The sequence below is a fragment of the Vipera berus genome, assembly GCF_964194415.1.
Source record: "Vipera berus genome assembly, chromosome: 3".
Lineage (NCBI taxonomy): Eukaryota > Metazoa > Chordata > Lepidosauria > Squamata > Viperidae > Vipera > Vipera berus.
The window spans coordinates 93361975-93382685 of NC_138204.1; the positions used below are offsets into that span (position 1 = coordinate 93361975).

Below are 20711 nucleotides of genomic sequence, written 5' to 3' on the forward strand. Positions count from 1 at the left end.
GCCAAGGGGACACAACAGAGAAGGCCTAGCCCTAGGCATATAATATCTCATTCAGCTATGGTACGCTGTACTTAATACATTTTAACATGTAGTGTATCCTGAAACAAATCCTCCCTCAACAATCACACCTAGCATACAGAGCCAGTGACATTCTTCTAGGACTTGTTAGTTAACAAGCCAGGCTACCACTTTTGTGCATCAGCTACAACTTTTGAAAATATCTCCAAGGGCAGGGGTGTCAAACTCGCCAGGCCGGCCGGATGCGTCACACGTAGGCAAAGGACAAAAAACATCACGATGTTACGATATGTCATGTGACACAATCGAGTTTGACACCCACGTCCTAGGGCAATATTTCTTAACCTTGGCAATGTAAAGAATTCTCGGAGTTGAATACCTCTTCAAATTGCTAAGGTTGACAAACACAGTTCTGGGGCTTGTCTAGGCCCTTTTGACTTAAGAATAGAGAAAGAAAGTTTTTTTTTAATATTTTACACAATTTAAGATTGATGTTATTTGCTTGCTAGAAAAGTATATTAGGGTTATGGACTTAAAGTATGTGTTGAACTAAGAATGGGTATGTAAGCTCCTAATTAACAACAAGTTGTCTTAGAGATTGCCTAAATTTTTTTTTATATACTCTTTTTATTTGAACTTTTATTTGAACTTAAGGATGATTTGGAACTGTGAGACATTTGGCGTGATACATGCAAGAACTATTTTTGATTATAGTTTAGTTTGGTCGGAGATTATTAAGATTAACAGAGATAAGCGCTTTTGGTGCGTAACTGAGAATTTGTTTGGAAATTAGAGAAAGGTGGGAGAATGCAAATAGCAGGTGAAAGTTTTTTTTTTGAAATTAATATGAAAAAGGACTGGGATTAAGAAAATTTATTTTGAGTAAAGATCTTTTTCTGTTTTCCTCTTTTTCTTTTCTACTTTATTTGTAATATTAATATTGTTTGTACTCATTTTATATGAGCTAGAGAGAGATAGAATTTATAGTTTATTGTTGATAACATAGGGGTGTTTATGTTTGTTTTTTGATTTTATGCCCTGTATTTAGCTCTGGGAAGTCGGGGGGGGGGGAGGAGGGAGTGGGGGAGAGGGATAGGGGTGGGGGAGGGGGGGATTAAAGTCAAAATGTATTGTAAAACTTTTTAAATAAAAAAAAAAAGAATAGACCTTAGCCCAGGCAGAAAAAGAGGATTTTTTATAGCCATAGATACAACACGATTGATCAAATTACTTTCTTTTTTAACCAATTCATTGCTAAGTTGGAATTTGCGTAGAAAATCAGTTTGTATAACTTCCCTTCGTTAACAAACATTGCTACTGCTCTTGAGGGCGAACATGTGAAAACTGCAAGTACAATGTTGGCTTGGGTAGCTGTTGAGCTAGGTATTCTTAAGCATACTTCTATACCTTGTTGATATTCCAGAAAGCTTTTTTTCCCCTGAAGACTGACATTACCCAAGATTGCTTGGTGAGCTTTTGCTCTCCCTTTCTTTCTTGTTTCAAAAAAGACCTACTTAACTTTTCCTAACTCATCTCTGCCTGCCTGCATGCTTATTGGCCCGATCAGAGCTTTTCAGAATGCATTTAAATGCCATGAAGTCAGCTGAAGCAGTACTACATTCTTATAATTACCAGCAGGTTCTTGTAATATTCATGTAAGAGTTCTTAGAAGCAACAGGTGGTGGCATTTAAAAATATTTTTACAAGTGATTTAAGAACAAAACAAGCCTGGTAGGAACGGGGATCCAGTCAGTAAATTAAATTGTCTCTGCTGCTTTTAGCTGGCTGACGTCCGATGACTACTAAAACCTGGCCAAGGAAAATTGAAGAGAAAGTTTATCTCATTCAGAGTAATGTGTTTGCTAAACATGCCCAAGAGTTTATTTGAAGAAATTGAAAAGACTACTGCTTTTTCTGCTGAGAACCCCAGACAGTTTTTCATGTAACTAATTCGGTGATATATTAACTATCAACTATTAAGCAACAGATTCTCACCCTCAAAACCATGTTTTCCTAAAAAAAAGGCTTGTTTTTTTTTAAATCCTATGACAGCATTTTAAAATATTGCCAAACTTTCTAAGGGATGTCTAGCAGCAGCTAGAATGGACAGTCATCCCATCTTTCTTTGCAGCTCCAGGGGATAAAATATGACAGCTAGGAGCTTGTTTCACGTTCCCAATGCTTCCCAATAGTCACAACCCTCAACTCATTTCAGGTTTTGTCTTGTCAAATGCAAAAGACCCAAAATCTTTCATGGCGCTGTTTTATTTTGAGCTGGAAGCAAAATACATTTTCCATTACATGCACATTCTTACCTCTCTACCCCTTTACCCCCATCCCAAACAGAATTAGCATGTACATGTGTGAAGGGGTTTCATCCTCTATGTTCACTTTCTCATCCCACCACTTCTGCCCAACATTGCCTCACTTTTCCTTTTGCCCAATATTCCTTCACATTTCTTCATGTAAGAAAAAATAGTAGAGTTGTCAGAGATCTAACTTCCTTCAGTCTGGGACAAAAAAAAAGAACTATAGGAAACAAGTCATTCTTTATCTTCCTGATGCTCTCAAAGATTTTGTGCTACAGAACTCAAAAACCAACTGAAGAATAATCTGACCTTAGTTTTTATGTCACAGACCAGTCTCTGCCTTAAGGAGCTGTGCCTTAAAGGAGTTCTATACTATATGGCTTAGTAACTGCCATAAAAATGCTGTTGTTTGAAATAAAGATTAAATATAACTGAAGTATACTTTAGTGGTTGATAGGTAAAGGTAAAGGTAAAGGTTCCCCCGCACATGCGTGCTAGTCGTTTCCGACTCTAGGGGCCGGTGCTCATCTCCGTTTCAAAGCCGAAGAGCCAGCGCTTGTCCGAGGACGTCTCCGTGGTCATGTGGCCAGCATGACTAGACGCCAAGGGCGCACGGAACGCTGTTACCTTCCCACCGTAGTGGTCCCTATTTTTCTACTTGCATTTTTATGTGCTTTCGAACTGCTAGGTTGGCAGAAGCTGGGACGAGTAACAGGCGCTCACTCTGTTACGCGGCACTCGGGATTCGACCCGCCAAACTGCCGACCTTCCGATCGACAAGCTCAGCGTCCTAACCCACTGAGCCACCGCGTCCCTTTAGTGGTTGATACTAATAATTAAAGCAGAGCAAAATAAATATGGTCAGCTTTGTAGGATAAGACCAGACTTTACATATGCCAGTTCTCAGTCAGCAGCAGAGATAGAAGCAAATAGTCTCCATATAGGTTTCAACTGCTATGATTTTCTTAATCTTTTCATCGAACCATTCTACAAAACATTTTTCAAGATAAACTCTGGGCAATAGTCAGACAAACATACTAGGCCTTGGTTTGTGAATTGAGAATTGGAGAGTTCTAAATCATACTAAGCCAAAACCAAGAACATCACATGAACGCACACCCTGATGTTTGCAAATTCAAACACTCCTCTAATATTTTAAATCCATTACAGATTCTTTTCTTTTCTTTTTTTGAGTCAAAGCTTTGTGCCGTAGAATTCCTGTTTCTATCTATCTCTCTTGATTAGCCCTTTTCTGATTCTCAATATGCCAGTTTTCTGGAATCTGTGTTCAAACGCTTTTCGGAATATATTGGTTTAGTTTCTTACCTGCAATTGATTCTACCTTTAGACAAGTTTGCCTGTGCTCCACCCTGACTTTAATCTTAACCCTGCCAGAATTTTCACTTTCAGTTTTCCTGCTTATAGGTCTATCAATAACAAGTATACAAAAGGGGGGAAATCCCTTAAAAAAACAAAAAGCAGCATCTTATAAAATCCTACCAAATTTTCTATTGATGATTGAAATTGCTTCATTTCACGAAGGGTTTCATTATCTCGCTTCACTTCATTTACATATTGTGCCAAGTCCTAAAACACAGGGGGGGAAAACAAATTTGGTACGTAGCAATGATTGATTAAATATTTACAGTTGATTCAGGGCTAAAAGCCACTCATGTCCATTTTTTTAAAAAAAAAGACATTTATTTTTATATGAATATTTCCCTATTATAGAAATTTTTGCATAGAGTATATGAGCCAAATACAACATTACATTAAAAAAAGCAATCAAAAGATAAGTGTATTCTAATTTTCAATTTAATTTAGGGAGGGTGACTTAGGTCAGATTGCTGGACTAATTCTTCCTTGTCCCTCTACTGTAATTGAAGCAACTATACATTAAATGACAGCATGGGCATATTGGAAAAACTATGCTACACACAGTAACCTTATTATCATCTTCACATCCCTCGGAAAAGATTCAGTTTCTGTTCAATGTTCACAAAGCCTATGCTCATTTTGCACTGAAAAGATTACGTGATAACATGAAATAGAATGTGTAGTCTACCAAAGTATAGTCCGTATGCATGTGATATATAGCAAAGTTGTAGAACCTTTTCTATTCGAAAGCCAGAGTGAAAATAGCTTGACAAATAATCAAATAATAAATTAAACATGGATCCTTGAATTGTGAAAGGAGCTTGTTTGCTTTCATTTATAAGCATGTTACACCAGTGTGCAGCAAGATACAATCCAAGTTTCAAAATATTTAATTTTCAATTTATTTCTTTTCATTTTATATTAGACAGGATGTACTCAATCATACTTACCTTCATTGCATCAAGGGCCAACTTTAGATTTGCCTTCTCAATTATGTCATTAGTGTGCTTTACCAGCTCCTACATCACAGAATGCCATATTATTATCAACCAATTATAATGGAGAGAAAGTCAGAAAACTATGGATATGCTATAATCAATGTAGCTCAATCTAAAGCAGTTATTATATTACCATTACTCAAAGTTATTCCAAAGGTGTGTTTTTTTTCTTTCTGAGCTCACCCATATATCTAGATATTTTTAAACAGACTTTCAGCCAATGTTATATTTCAGATTTTATGTTTTGGTTTCAGCTTTTCTGTGTCAACATAGCAAATATTTCAGTACATTGGTTAAATTTCCTGGAAATGTGTCCATGACCCCAGATTAACATGATCAAACTGTTTCTAATGCATCTTTTATTTAGGTGCACATATCCTATTCTCTGTAAAATACATAATCTAAATGCCCAACCCCAATTTAAAAAACTGTAGAAGTTTTATATTTGTACTATCACTAATCCACACTTAAAGCTCAATAAAGATATGTGGATTGTGACTAGGAAATGAATATGAAATATCTGATAATACTATAAGCTTCCAATGATGTACTGGAATATATTAGTCATATTAGCATTCAAATTTATTGTTTATCTGCTCATGTTTCAGTATCATGTTTCAGTATTTCTTCTTTGTGTTACTTATTCTATATATTCTTTCACAATGCACAAGAAAAAAAAGTTGTAACATTTCTGAAAGATTTACCAACTGGGAATAATCGATACTGGTTCTTATTCAAATGAGCATTTTAAAATAAAAGTTATGCTCCATTATCTTTGTTAAAATCATACCAGAACTTTCTGCAAAGAGTAATGTGTCAATTACAAATGCAGTTAAAATGCATAAAACACATGGGGCATTTATATACTGCATGTAACAAGGCACTACAGAAACAAAATACCGCTTCTTGCATAGACAGAAGCTCTTTTTAAAATGACACTTTATAAGTAGGAGCAAAGCAGACAATCTAATGCAATAGTGTAAATCTCTGCGGCTGTACTAATGAGTCCGCCAGCAAAGCTATCAAATGATATTTAGAAGATTCTCTAGTTCCATTATAGTACTAACTGCACAGGAGCCATGCACTCTGGGAATTATAATGGGAAGCATTCTAAATACAAATAGCATTATTATAATCCAGCACAGAACAGAGGTAACCTAGGAGTGACTGCTTCCTGTTCAGCCTTGATTATGTACAGTAAAAAAACCAACACATTTCACCTATTATCTAAGATTAGTATATGGTATTGATTTATACCAGACATGTGAAACTCACGACATCACCTGACGTTGCGCAACATATCGGGACAGTTTTGCCATTGCCAGCAATGGGGTGGGCACAGCTGCCGGATGACGGTTTGACACCCGATTTATACTATTAAAAAATAGACAGGAAGCTACTGCGAAATCAACTGAATTCCAACAGTATTGGGCTGGGTGGAGAATCTTTCTAAACAAATGATCTTTCTCATCAAACTGCCGGCCCACAGACCGGATGCGTCATCCAGAAGCCACACCCACCCCATTGCCGGCAATGGCAAAACCGTCCCAATAAGTTGCACGACGTCATGTGACATTGCGATTTGACATAGGCCCTCACATTTGCTATACTATTAGAATCAACAATCTTTCTAAAACTCATTTAAGAATTATACTCTTCATAGCAGGTCCCTAGGGCAACCTTTGCATTACCTACAGGTGGACAGGTGTACAATATAATACAACTGTCCGCATGGGTCAGAGCCATTGTGTGTTGTGCTCTTGCTGATAAATTACACTGGTACATATCCTGGCTGAGAAAAAAACAACAATATAATAGTAATGACCTGCTCACTGCATTGTATTATATCAGGCTTCTTCAACTTTATAGATGTTGCATTACAGTTCCCACCTGGAATGCACCAGAGTGGGTAAGAACACATCAAACAATACAATGGCTGAGACTAGACAGCAGCAAGCTAGCAGCAATTCCAAGTGGTAGCTTTGCTTTAAGTGGGTTAACTGTTGTGTTGTGAGAATCATGAGTTCCTTTCCAAAGAAAGTGAGTGCTATGCTTCTAAAATAGCATCGTCCCCCACAAAAAGTAGCTTAAAATTGATAGGATGTTTTAAAATAAAGGACCCAAAGACTAGGTTAGGGATAGATACTTGTGAAGAAAAATCTATCTCTGTGGTTGCTAAGAGTTGACACCAACTTGATGGCATACAATCAATAATCAATCAGTCTGACACTCTTACAGCTGACCTTCTTAAATGTGTACTCTCAGTAGTCCAAATTCATGGTACAAACAGAAAATGGTCTAAATAGTTGCACAGAGATAGAACCAGCAAGATACAATCTCAATCATCAGAAAAATTAAATACCTGAAGTAGCAGATGATATTTCAGAACTCGTTGCATTGGAACCACAAGGAGATCCCGCAGAGTAAATTTCCCATTATTAGCTCTTTTGGAACATTCCTAATTAAAGAATAACCAAAAATTGAATAAATAAAATGTCTCGGGGTGATTCTGGAACATAATCAAAATGACAATGTTATTTTTCATAAGATAGGAGACACGTGTCTCAAACTGCACCAACTATTCAATTATATTGAATTTTGATTAAGTTTGAATACTGGGGTCCTCAGATTAAGTCTTCTTCCTCACCCAGCCCACTGATCTTTGTAATTCAAAGATCACGTACAGTTCAAAAAAGACTGAGCAGGTCTGGCTTAGGAGAAATCATCGAGTTATGATCTGGTCAGGATTACCAGAAGCAAGTGTGGATGATTAAAATTTTAATTTCAGTCTCTCCCCTACAAATCTTTTATAGGGATTTAAGACAAAAAAATAATTTCCACATCTAACTGTAATTTATAAATGCAAAGATTTCCTTTCCCATCCTATAGATTGTGGCACTGCCCTACGTTAGGATTATCAACAATTCCTCTATAAAAGAAACAGAAAACACTTTTTCAGGCCAAGGACTGCTCTCATTTTATTTGCCTTATTGTCACAACAACAACAACAACAATACAGCTCAATAGTATGCAAGTGTTTAAATAAAGTCATAAGGTTTATACAGATGGAACTACAGTATAAACTCTGACAATACTATAAAGATTTTTGGCTGGCAGTTCAGGTCATGAATAAAACAATTCAAGAATATTTGCCTAGATTACTCAAGAGTCCTTTTCTGTTGGGGTAGGATATAAAGGGATTGCATCCCAAAAAGTAAGTGGAGCCAAAACAGAATAGTAAATTGAGCCAGGATAAAGTTAATGTCCATATAAATATAATTAAATTTAAACTTAATTAAATAGTCAACATGATTACTCCCCATGTATCTAATAAGTTTCCTCTACTATGATATTAAGAATTGCAGCTCAGCAACAATGTTCAGAAGCACTCTGGAGGGCTCATGTAACCCTGGGTGGGTACCCTTAGTAATTAAAGCTTGCAAGGAGAGCTCTACCATTTATTGCTGTAAATAAATCCACAGGCAATTTTAACTCTTGGTCTGCACATTAAGGAGAATGAGGTGGCACTGCAAGTGTAGTAGAAAAGAATATACTTCTTCAGTACAGAATTGTGGGCTTTTCCCCCTCAAATCTGCCTTGCAAAGTGCTCTTTCCTATGACAAAGAAAGAACTGCACTCAGCCCTTCAACCCAATCCCCTTCAGTGGTGACACATGTTATCTATGGAGGGAGGGGATTCAGACTCTATTTGCATTTGTAAATGGTTCCATCCATTCCACCATCCCAGCTTTAACCATCTCACCCTCTCTACCACCATAGTCTGCAAAACATTTACACCAATCATGATCTCCAATTTTATTGTAGAAATAAAATTAGCATTCATGAATTGGAATACCTATAAATTATGCAATATGTAAAATGGACTAATAGTAGATGCCACCTCTCTCCCCTGCATATCCTGCTCCCTCCCCTTCCATCTTTTAATCATAATTTTGTATTCTTATTGTTAATATATATAGAGATATAGATAGATATAGACATTGACATAGGCATAGATACATAGTTTTAAAGCTTTTAATGTTATAAACTACCCAAGGTTGCCTCATGGCTTGATAAATAGCTAGCTAGCTAGCTAGCTAGCTAGACAGGCAGACAGATAGACAGACAGACAGACCATGGGTTGTGTTACGTGACATATTGTGACATATCGTAATGTTTTTTGCCTTTGCAGAGCTGGGGTGGGTATTGCCTGTGTGTCACACATCCAGCCTCCGGGCTGCCATTTTGACACCCCAAGCTAGACAGACAGACAGATAGATACAGGTAGTTCTCAACTTACGACCACAATTGAGTCCACAATTTCAGTTTTGCTCCATTTTACAACCATTCTTGCTACAGTTATTAAGTGAATCACTGCAGTTGATAAGTTATAAACCTGATTGTTAAGTGAATCCGGCTTCCCCACTGACTTGTCAAAAACGTTGCAAAAAGTGATCACTTTTTGTGTCCTTGAGACACAGCAATGGTCATAAGTATGAAACAGTTTTCAAGCATCTAATTTTGATCACATGATCATAGGGATGCTACAAAGTTTGTAACTGTGAAAAATGGTCGTAACTGAAAGTCACAGTTATAAGTCACTTTTTGCAGTACCGCTGTAACTTTGAACGATCACTAAATGAACTGTTTTAAGTCAAGGACTACCTGTAGATAGATAGATTGTAAGATTTGAATCTAAATGTTTTTAATTTATAAATAAAACAATAAAATGTCCCAGACACCTCCAATTTCAGCTTAACATCTTCTTTTGTCTTGGAGATATTATCCAAGCAGGAAATAGCCATCTCTACTTGACTGCAATACTGCCCATAAATCACCAATCTAGAACAATACAGGAAAATAAAAGAGTTAAATCAATTCATTTATATTTTATTGTTACATTTAGCTCGTTTACTTTAACTTTACCCCTAACTACTGTTTACAAATAGTCCTTGACTTACAACCACAGATGCGACCAGAATTTCCATTGCTAAGCAAGGTGGCTGTTAAGTGAGTCATGGCCAATTTTACAACCTTTTGGCCATGGTGGTTAAGCACTGCATCTCTGTGAATCATGTCATTAAGAGAATCTGGCTTCCCCCATTGACTTTACTTGTTAGCAGTCAGGTGGTGACCATGTGACCCTGGGCTGGTGCAACCATAGCAGATACATGCTGGTTTTGATCACATGACTGTAGAGAATGTTGTCATAAGTGCAAGGACCAGTCGTAAGTCACTTTTTTATTGCTGCTGTAACTGTGAATGTTTTTTTTTAAAATAAATGGTTGTTAGCAGAGGCTACCTTTAGAATCTTAAGTTCATGTGGCTCTATCTCGGCAACTATTATAATCAAAATGCTATTTAAAAATCTCAGTCTGAAAAAGTAAATACTATGACTTTAATCAGGCTGAAAACACAACTATAAACCTTTTACATAATAATTTTAGTATTTATTATTAAGGAGTTCTTCAGCTTACGACCACCATTGAGCTCAGAATTATGGTCCTAGGTTGTAGCTGTCCTTAAACAAGGGGGCCCACCTGATCACCTTGCTTAATGATCACAATCCCTGCTCTCCCTGTGGATTGCTAAATAGAGTATGGGTTGCCTCAGAGGGTGGAACAGGCCTTAAGAGGTCTGGTGTACAGTAGGCCTGCACTGCACCTCCCTTTGGCCCGGGCTTTGGCCAAGACAGGTGGGTAGAGGCTGCTGCAGTGTCCTTTGATCAGTCATAAGGACAGGCAAATTGTCAAGCATCTGATAATTTTGTTCACATGATAACAGAGGTGCTGCAGTGGCTGTAACTTTGGGTACAAGTGATAAGTTCTCTTCGTTCAGTGCTGTCATAATTTCAAACAGTTGAATAAACAGTCATAAATCAAGGACTACTTATAATACAACCTGCAGAAAGCTCAATGCAGAAGGCAAGGAATCACATGATTGCAATTAGTGATTGCATCAATTGTGCCTTGGCTATAGAAAGTATTAAATTTTCCCATATATTCCCCACCCTGAAGTAATAATATGAAGGAATGGATATGATGAAGTTTCTGTAGCCAAGCCCAACCATAACTGTCTACTTTTAGAAGTCAGAAAATGTGATATATACCAAATAAGGTTAATATCCTAGAAAACCATAACAAAATATACAAAAGGAAAAAGGGATAGATATAACACATTCTACAGAATAACTTCCTATGAGTTTTTAATGCACTGAAATCATGTATTACAGATTAATACTACATATGAAAAACATTCATATTTGAACACAAAACCTTTACTTAAATTACATTAAATACAATTGGGAACTTATCATGGATAAATTAATACCAACAGTCAGGTTCACATTTTGACAATATACTTTATATATCTATATATATCTATATATATATATATATAAATAAATAACTATTACCTTTCCTTGTAGCTAATAAAAATTTTATACAAATTCTGGTCACTTTTGCTTACAATGGATTCATGAATATCCTGTGTTAAACTTCTGTGGATCTTCACCAAATCCTGTAACAAAAATATAAACTATAAATCTTTTATACGGTAAGAATCTTCAGTGCTATCATATCAGCTTTCCATTGTAAAGTTATTATTTCCATACAATGAAATACAGAGGTTATACTATTTCATACTGGAATCTAGAAAGGTATTATCATTGTGGTTATTAAAATGAACATTTATTTTCCTTAAACCTTTGACCTTGAACTTATGTATTTGTTATACAATTCTTAAGAAACTATAAATTTAAAAGTATATACAGTTTTTGAAGTCACCTGGCACATTAAACCTTATTCATAGTTTTCCTATCTTAGATTAAAGATAGGATAACTTCACTCTTCTATTACTAAGGTATTAATTCTCTGTTTGCTTCTTCCCAGACCCCTGGTTGCATAGAAAGACTTTACTTGATCAAAATAAACTCAGAAAATATCTTAATTCCATTTTATATTCCTGATTGCAATCGGGTCTAATGTCCAAACACAGGGACCTGGAGGCAGTTTGGTTTACTTATATAAATTTAATACTAACGTCTTGCTCCTCAAAGGTTAAATAAACTGAATTTCTTACGATTAGGTAAAGCTCTAATCCAATCTAATACAACTGAGTCATAAATTCAAAGGTTTGTTTGTTCCTGTCTTTCCACTTCAAACAAAATAGATATACATATTGCCAGAACTTTCTTTTTCTACTAGACGCTGAAAAACTGCCTGCAAGGACAGAGGTGAATGTATAAATGGTCAATCAGAAGCCTCCTGATGAAAGTTGTTGGATTTTCCTGGCAGGAGACACAATTTTGAGACAAAACCCATTGTCAACAGACAAGGAATCTATTGATCGCTGACTAGCAGCTAAGCTTCTAACAGAGAGAAGGGAGAAGCATCTGCTATTTCCCATCCCATCATCCCCTTAACTGACCATAACACTTTCTCGGTGGGTGTTTTTTGAAGATTTGACTTTGTTTTTATTTTTTAAAACAGGATAAACTACCCAAGCAGTATATGAGAGGAGAAATTAATCCCTTTGCCCACCTATGTATAAACCCACCAAAAAAAGGGGGGGAAACTTGGCTGATTTTTTTTAAGTACAATTAATTAACTGTATCCATTCAAGTCCATCAGACAGTTAATTTAGACCAGGGGTGTCAAACTCAATTTCATTGAGGGCTGCATCAGCATTGCGGTTGCCCTCAGGAGGCTGGGTGGGTATGGTCTGGGTGGGCGTGGCCTACTGGGTGGGCGTGGCTAGAGTGTGTATGGCCTACTAGGTGGGCATGGCCAGCTCTACATCATTCGCATCAAGGGTGCCTATGGGGGCCTGGGCAGGAGTGGGACAGATCTGAGGGTCTCTGGCAGAAGGAGGGTCTCTGGGCCAGGGCCAAGGCAGTGGGGGCTGTTCCCTCACTGTTTCCAGGATGGCTTTGCGAGACGCATGAAACCACTTCGCGGGCCGGATCTGGCCCCCGGGCCTTGTGTTTGACATGTCTGATTTAGACAATTAGAAAAAGTTATGAATTTGCTTATTTATTTAAATATTGTATATTTTCATGGCTCTCATCTTCTAGCTTAAAAAAATGAAACTCACCCACAGATTAGGGGAAAAGATACCATCCCTCTTCTACCCCACCAAGTGTTTTGAGATGACATTTTAAAGTCACATTCTAGGCCTAGTAGACAAATAAACATGTCAATGGACCATACACTAGCCTTGTCCTTAATTCTGTCTCTTTAGCTTGGGTGACTAAACGGCAAGGATAAGGTTAAGCCAATAGTGGCCCACCAATGGAGTCTCCCCAAACCTGCATTTTCCTGGCCAATGACAAGAAAGCACCCTAAGCTGAATGGCTTTTTTTCTGGGAAAAAGAAAGCTCAACACTTTTGTTGCTTGTATGAAATGAAAAATGTGTTCATTTCTTCCTAACTTCTTTGCAGGAAGCCTTAACCTTCTCTTGCTAAACTCTTCCTCCTTAAGGGAGTGGGCTAGACAAAGTAGTAACAGCAGTAAGGAAGTGGGTATGTAAGCAGGGAGGAGTAAGACCAATAGCTGAGCTACAATTTTCATTCACTAAGCTCATCTATTAGTTCAACTGTTAAGTCTCAAAGGACCCTTTCTGTACATCCTATTAGTCTCCATTCTACCTAAATTCTCCAGCAATGACTTCTAGGCAGCCTTCCCATGAATATCAAAGCTCTGGAAATATTACATACGGAAATGTTGATGAATACTGTTTCAAATTCTGATGGAGTCAGAAATCTTTTCAATGGCACCATAAAAAACTGTAAAGAGAAAAACACAGACAAGTAATATCATACATTTTGCCTAATGGAACTTCCGTTTAGGATATTTGATGTCTACCTCTTGTTTTAAATATAATGTCTTAGAACACCTTATCATTTGATCAAGTTCCCAGTCTTGCATATTAAGTGTTAAATGTTTTTTTAAAAAAGTTAAATGGTTTAAAAAAAGCATTTACCAAACTTCTGATACATGAAGATATTTTCCTCTGATTAATTCCAACGAACAAAAGCTATATAGCATTGTATCTTTACAGTAAAGCTAAATGATCAAATTCCCCCCAAACGTTAGCAGTAATAAACTAATTAAAATTACATTGCCCCAGATTTTATAATGGATATTTAAGGAGGTTATAAGTTATTTCTGCATTGGGTTACTGCTTGTGTATCTAGTATAGCAATAAAAAGAAATATTTAAAGCAAAGTTCATTTTGGTAGCAAACTCTTGTAATTTTTGAAGAGTGCTTTATTGTCTTTGCCTTGGACGTTTTCCTCAAAGAAAATATCACTGTGCATTAAAATTTCCTTTTATCTCAACCTCAAAACTTTGAAAAATTCTTGAAGATGAAGTCCACATAATTTAAAGTTCCTGAGGTTGAGAAACACTGATCTAAATCATTTAATAACTTGCAACACATTCCACAACAGAATATTCCTGGGGGGGAAAAGCAGAATCAGTACTAGAATTTCCATTGAGAGATTATAAAGAGGTCAGGGAGAAGGTGGATGAGAAAAATGAGTGATCTGCCATGCATTGGTAATAGTGAAATGTACTGTGATATAAAATAAGCATATAACAGCAACATGCTCTTAAGCAGAAAAACTGATTACGGTATTTAATATTTCATGTATCCAGCAGTAAAATTTAGAAAGTTGCAGTATATTAGGGATCTCAAAATGCTTCAGCACCGAAACAGTTCATTCAATTATCTGACAAGTTTGACAAACTTTTTCATATGTGATTTGATCCATCCAAACCACATATGTTGTCACTGAAGGCAGAAAATAAATGACTGATTGTTTAAAAAACCTTTTTAAAAAAATTAACAGATAGGATATACTCACTGACAGAAATGCTACAGAGATTATCAGCTATGTTCTGTAACAATAGTTAAGTGTTCCAGAGTTTTACTTAAACAGAAAAAAAAACATCTATCTGTACTCTCTGTTGAGAAGTGGATAGTTGTTGGTGGTTTTTTTGACAAATTATAGATATTTCAATGGAAGACAATAGAATATATCACCATTGTTTCCCACAACTAATTGAAGTAAATAAATAAATAACATACACCATACATATAGTATATAACCAATTTGATCTATTTAAGGCACCATGCTAGAAACAGGGAGAGTGTGAGTTTTAGTTCTGCCTTAGGCATGCAAGCTAGCTGGGTGACTTTGGGCCAATCACTTTTGTCTCAGTCCAACCCACCTCACAGGATTGTTGTTGTGGGGGAACATAGGAGGAGGAGGAAGCATTGTATGTATTCACCACCTTGAATTATTTATAAAAATAATAAAGACAGGATTTTTTTAAAAAAAAATCCAGATAAATCTAATACTTTCTTACTTTAAAAGCACTGAGGATCTTAGATTATGGCAGGTACTGAATATAAATAAATTTACCAAATTTTATACACTGCTTATCTTTGTGGCCCAGTGGTGGGGAAAAAAGGGGGGGGGTTGCTAACTGATCTCAAGTTCCCTCTGACATCAACAGTGCTGTCTTTTGAACAAAGCCAACTCAGAACACTTTGAAGAGACATTCCGAATGAAGCTGTTTTATTTCAAGGTCAAAACCAAACATGTTTTCTATTTTGTGCACACCTCTATTATGTATACATCCCTGCCTGAAACCTCTCTGCTCTCCTAGCTCCCCTGGCAATAAGTGGGAAATGAGTTCCTGATTGTTTTAGCACATCACTTTACCTTTTCGATTGATTCCAGTGTTTCGGTGTATTTCTCTTCAGTCTGCTTTATTTCCGAAAGACAGCAGGTTCTTATGTCATTCTCAGGACATTTCTGCCAAGTCAATAAGAGTTTACTTGAATATGAGAGTACTTCTGGGTATTTTTCAGGTGGACCATATTTCTCTACCAACTGTCAGTGATAGTCAGCATCCTAATCTATCTTGTTGTAGACCTGAATTCAGTGACATGCTGTCTACAGGCACATAAGTCTTGCCCCACACCTTGCCAATTTAAAGAATTGAAACAAAATCTCTCCTAGGATTTCTGGAAACACAGTAAATGAGAAAAGGCTGTGGCAGCAGATCTAAACCCAGTCTTCACAGGTCAGGGTATCAATCAATTAAAGAAATGGTAGAAGGGAGAGAGAAAGAGACCACAGTTGGCTTCCAACTGTGGGAAATTGGAAAAAGTGCTGAGGGAAGCCATGAGAAGGGGCAGAGCAAATGCAGGCAAAAGAACCAATGAAGTTTTATTCTCTGTGTTTCCTGTTTTAAAACTTCTTAAATGAGAACAGGACATTTCAAAATACTCTTATATTGGTATGTTCGTTATCAGGCAAGTTAGGTATTTCAAATACTCACTTAACTGACCAAGTAAGGAAGCAGAATGATGATAGGCCAAAATATTTATGTGAAAAGAAAAAAATTACCAGGGAGATGATACTTCCAGTAAGTGGAAGCTTATTAGGAAGGAAATTGGAGCAAAGTTGCCAGGGGCTTCAATATGATTAATTGGCTCTTAATACTCCATCGGAAACCCATGGGACTGAAATGTGTTTAATTTTGGATTATGGTCTAAATATATTACTGTACTATTTCTTTTGTGCCCAACTGAAACTTTTCACATCTTACAAGTTGATGTGCTGCTTCAGCTTTCATTAGGTCTTCATATACTTCACCACCTTCATCTTCTCCATAAACACAATCATAAAGATCTTCATCTTCGTTCACTCTCGTTTCACTAGAATACAATGGGAAAGGAGAAAATTAAGAAGGCACAATATCGTCGGACTTATTTTAAAAATCTAGAAGAGTATCATAAAATAATGCATAGTTTCCCTCTAGTTTTCTCTCCATTTTGGGCATTGCCAGAAGGCAGACTGGAAACATCTGGCTTGGCTTTAAAATGATGAGATCACCTGAACACTAAACTATGGTAAAGCTTAACAATGGTCAGTGAATACAAGAAACCTATGGAATCATAGTTACAATACATTGTCCCTAGGTTCAGAAAGAACAACAAGCTAGGGTAGAACTGTAATTTCTTCTCTCATCAGTACCACAAATATAGTAGAGATAACCTATGCTCAGTAAAAGGCTATATTATACTCATTTTTGTAACAATAAATCAGGATGGGGAAACTTTTCACCAATCAGGAGAAATTTTTTTTTTTCATTGGGGACCTGAGAATTGATATATTATATTTTATATATATTGTGAGTCACTAAGCAATTGCCTTGTTTGACTGCAATTTCTGATTTCTTGCCAGCTTCTCACAAGCAAGGTGAAGTCCCAGGCAGTTTGCAAGCAGGCCAAAGGCAGATGAGTACCATGGAACAGGGTGTGTGTGAAGGGGAAGAGAGTGCTGCACGCAGGGTGAGGAGGGGTTTACTGTGGCACCATGTGAAAGGATGCAGGGGTGCTATGGCAATATTCCTGGATCTTGTATTCCATTGGGGTGGTCCTCAGAAGAAAAAGCAGCAGAAGCAACTTGCAGCCTTCCCCATTGACTCTGCTTGTGGGAAGCCAACAGGGAAGTCACGAATGCTGATCACATGATAGCAGGATGCTGCAACTGTTGTAAATATGAGCTAGTTGCTAAGTGCCTGAATTGCAATCCTATGACCTCAGAAGCGGTACGATGGCTGGAAGTTCAAGGATGAGTCCTAAGTGTCACTTGTTCAGCAACATCACAACTCCAAATGGTCACTGAACAAGCAGTCATTAAATTGATTACCCAATTTATGACAGTGGTACTGATTCATAAGGCTGTGGATATCATAAAAATTGAAATTGGAATTTCGAAGAAGACTACCTTGTACCTCTATTCCATGGTTTGGCTTATTATTGTTGTTGTTATAATATACACATATACATATACGTATACATATACATATACATATACATACTGTACATACATACACACATGTATGTATAAATTTAAAAACTAAAATTACTCTACACACACACATACATACATACATACATATACATACATGTGTATACACACACAGAGACATAAAAACTAAAATTACTTTATCTTACTCCTTTCCTAACCAAACCAGCAGCAAAATATGAAGTAAAAAGATTTAAATATGTTAAAGGAAGCATGAATGAAAAAGTCAAAACACAGGCAGCTTTGCTCAGTCTTCATTTCAACCCATTTTAAGTATGTTATTATGTTATTTAGAAATAAGCAAAGACAATGCACTGTATTTGAAGAATTAATGTGGCTAAATAAATATTTTTTTCTTTCTTTTCTGCCAGAGCTGAGTAATCTGAATTCAAATACGGGTAAATAAAAATATGCAGAAACTGGAACAATTTGAAACTGATGACATCAAAAGGGGTACTGATTTTTTTTTGTTCTTTGTGATTTTGAAGGTATGATGAAGGCATAATCTTAACAGAGGTTTAATGCACTTATTTTTGTCCTTTTTTAAAAAACAGGATAGATGCCATGATCCCTATTAATTATCTTATAAGGCTGCTTAGAGACCTCTGGAATGGCAAGTTTGAAGTCTTCATCAGGTGAGTTATCTTCAACTAAAAATTAATTACTTAATAACTTAAAAGAATTTAAAATAAACAGCAAAAACCTGATTGAAATATTGTTCTCCACATGATCAGCATAATGTCAACACCCTACAAATTAGAACCCACATTTAATATACAATATGACTTACTCTATTAAATCTGGAAGGCCTTTGTATATGTCTTCATCATTAACACTCTCTTCTGTAGGAAAGGGCCTATGGGGACAAAAAAAGAAACAAAGGTTATTAATCATCATAAGGGACAATCTGATTTATTATTATTGTTAATAATAAATTAACATATTATTGTTCTTTTCTCTCTCTCTTTTTGCTGCTTTTGTGAGCCAGCCAGAGTTATCATAGCTAACATAGGTGACCATATAAGTCCTTTACTTGAATAAATATATAAATGATCATAAATATATGATCATAAATATATAAATGATCCCCTCGGGGATCACCTGCTGCCGGCGTCGACTCCCCTCCGCCCTGTGCGTTCCCACAGAGAGGGCCTCCTCAGGGTGCTACCGGTCAGAGAATGTCGGCTGGTGGCCCCCAGGGGGAGGGCCTTCTCTGTGGGCGCCCCGGCTTTATGGAATCAGCTGCCAGTTGAGCTCCGGATGGCACCTGACCTTCGCTCCTTCCGACACGGTCTGAAGACCTATCTATTTGAACAAGCCGGCCTGGCCTGATAGGGGATGTGTTGGGGTTTTTATTGTGGATTTTTATATTATTCTATTGTTTTAGCTCAGGCTCCTATTTAATTCTTTTTTAATTTTTGTACTCTGTACAAAAATTTGTACTTTTGTGCCCTGTCCACCGCCCTGAGTCCTTCGGGAGAAGGGCGGTATACAAATATAATAATAAATAAATAAATAAATAAATAAATAAATAAATAAATAAATAAATAAATAAATAAATAAATAAATAAATAAATAAATAATGGCTTTACTGGCATGTCTGAGCCAGTATTGCATTTTTTATTTCATCTGGATATTGTATATTAATGTAACTAATTTCAATCAGATCATTCAATTGTAAAATGTAACTTTTTAAAAAGTGGAATTACTTTGAAACAAAAAATGATTTTCAGTTCATTTTCTAAGCAAATGTTTGCATTATAAACAAAAAACAACATTTTTTAAAAAAAATCCCAACTACATTGTACCTTATTCCAGTGCTTAAAGCAGTAGGGGTGCGAGAAAGCTTGGATAAAGTTTCAATAACCTGCAAAGGGGATGAAAAATATTGATTTAGTCACAAGAAAAAAAATTCAAGCACCATTTAAACAGCATCCATTAGCTAAGATACAAAGAAAAGGCATGTGCCATTTCTACTTAATACATTTTTAGATGTAATACTGATTTTGAATGAATCTGGTACAAACATGCTGAAAATGAAATTGTTTGACTATTGTTAAAATAAAACTGTAATATTCATAAATAATTTGATCACTTTTTATACATGAATAAAATAACTTTAGTTAATATTTGATAATTTATCATCATTTAATCTTAAATTTGATAATTAAATTAACTTTGCAATTTAGTTAATATTGGATCATTTGATAATAATAATAATAAAGTAAAATATTTTACTTTCATATTTACTATAATTCTCTTAAATAGTCCAAAATGCACAGGCAGTTATAGTAATTGATTTGAGAATAAGCCAGACTTAATTTAATGGAATATAACAGATATATAATTACATCATTAAGATATCCAAAGGAGGATGACATCCATGGACACCAATGTCTTAAATATATCCCTTTGATATTCATCCAGTTCCTTTGAATTAAAAAAACCCCTAACAATACTCATATTTATTATTATTGCTTAAAAATAATAAAAAAATCAAATGTTACTTTGATAAAAAGTATCAAATAGGAAAGAGCATATTGCAAACCAGTCTCCAGCATTCTAATATACTATGACAGAGAAAATCCTGGCCATCCAGTCTGGTAGATCTAATGATCTAATCATTCATGTTAATGAAGAAATATTAAAGTACTTATAGTCAGAGCAGTTTTTAATTCGATGCAAATGACTTCTCTGAATTATCATTCAACAGTTAGATAGTTCATTCCATATGCAGATTTTTAGTAAAGAAAGAACCAACATCAAATACATCCTAAATGCTGCTGTATAATTAGCAGATTACTGTATTTTATTATCAAATAACAAAATGGGGGTGTCATTACAAGTGGGGAGTTCACAAAGGAAAAATGATACACATTACCAAGTACTGGTTAAAATTAATTGCCTCTAAACAAAACCACCTCATTAATGAAATAAATGCTGTAAATGCAGAGGAAGAATTCATTTTATGACATTTCTATCCTTCCATGATCAAATGTGACTCTCATGATGTTTCAATTATTTTCTGTCAAACATGCAAGCCACCCACCACAGAAATACACAAGTACAAATACACACAAACATATCTTTATTGATTAAATAGGCAAAACAGAAGTTGGA

The 20711-nt window shown here is 36.0% G+C and overlaps 1 protein-coding gene across 1 annotated transcript in view; it reads right to left on the minus strand.

Annotated features, from left to right (window-relative positions):
* Positions 1 to 20711, minus strand: part of VAV3 (vav guanine nucleotide exchange factor 3) — a 219929-nt gene that overhangs the window by 111964 nt on the left and 87254 nt on the right. Inside the window, exons 3-12 of the mRNA XM_081322928.1 lie at positions 19400 to 19458; positions 18382 to 18447; positions 16327 to 16435; positions 15435 to 15527; positions 13419 to 13487; positions 11117 to 11220; positions 9444 to 9543; positions 7065 to 7160; positions 4655 to 4723; positions 3828 to 3914 (exon numbers count right to left, since the gene is read on the minus strand). Coding sequence (XP_081179054.1) covers positions 3828 to 3914; positions 4655 to 4723; positions 7065 to 7160; positions 9444 to 9543; positions 11117 to 11220; positions 13419 to 13487; positions 15435 to 15527; positions 16327 to 16435; positions 18382 to 18447; positions 19400 to 19458 — 852 coding nt within the window. The remainder of the gene's footprint in view (positions 1 to 3827; positions 3915 to 4654; positions 4724 to 7064; positions 7161 to 9443; positions 9544 to 11116; positions 11221 to 13418; positions 13488 to 15434; positions 15528 to 16326; positions 16436 to 18381; positions 18448 to 19399; positions 19459 to 20711) is intronic.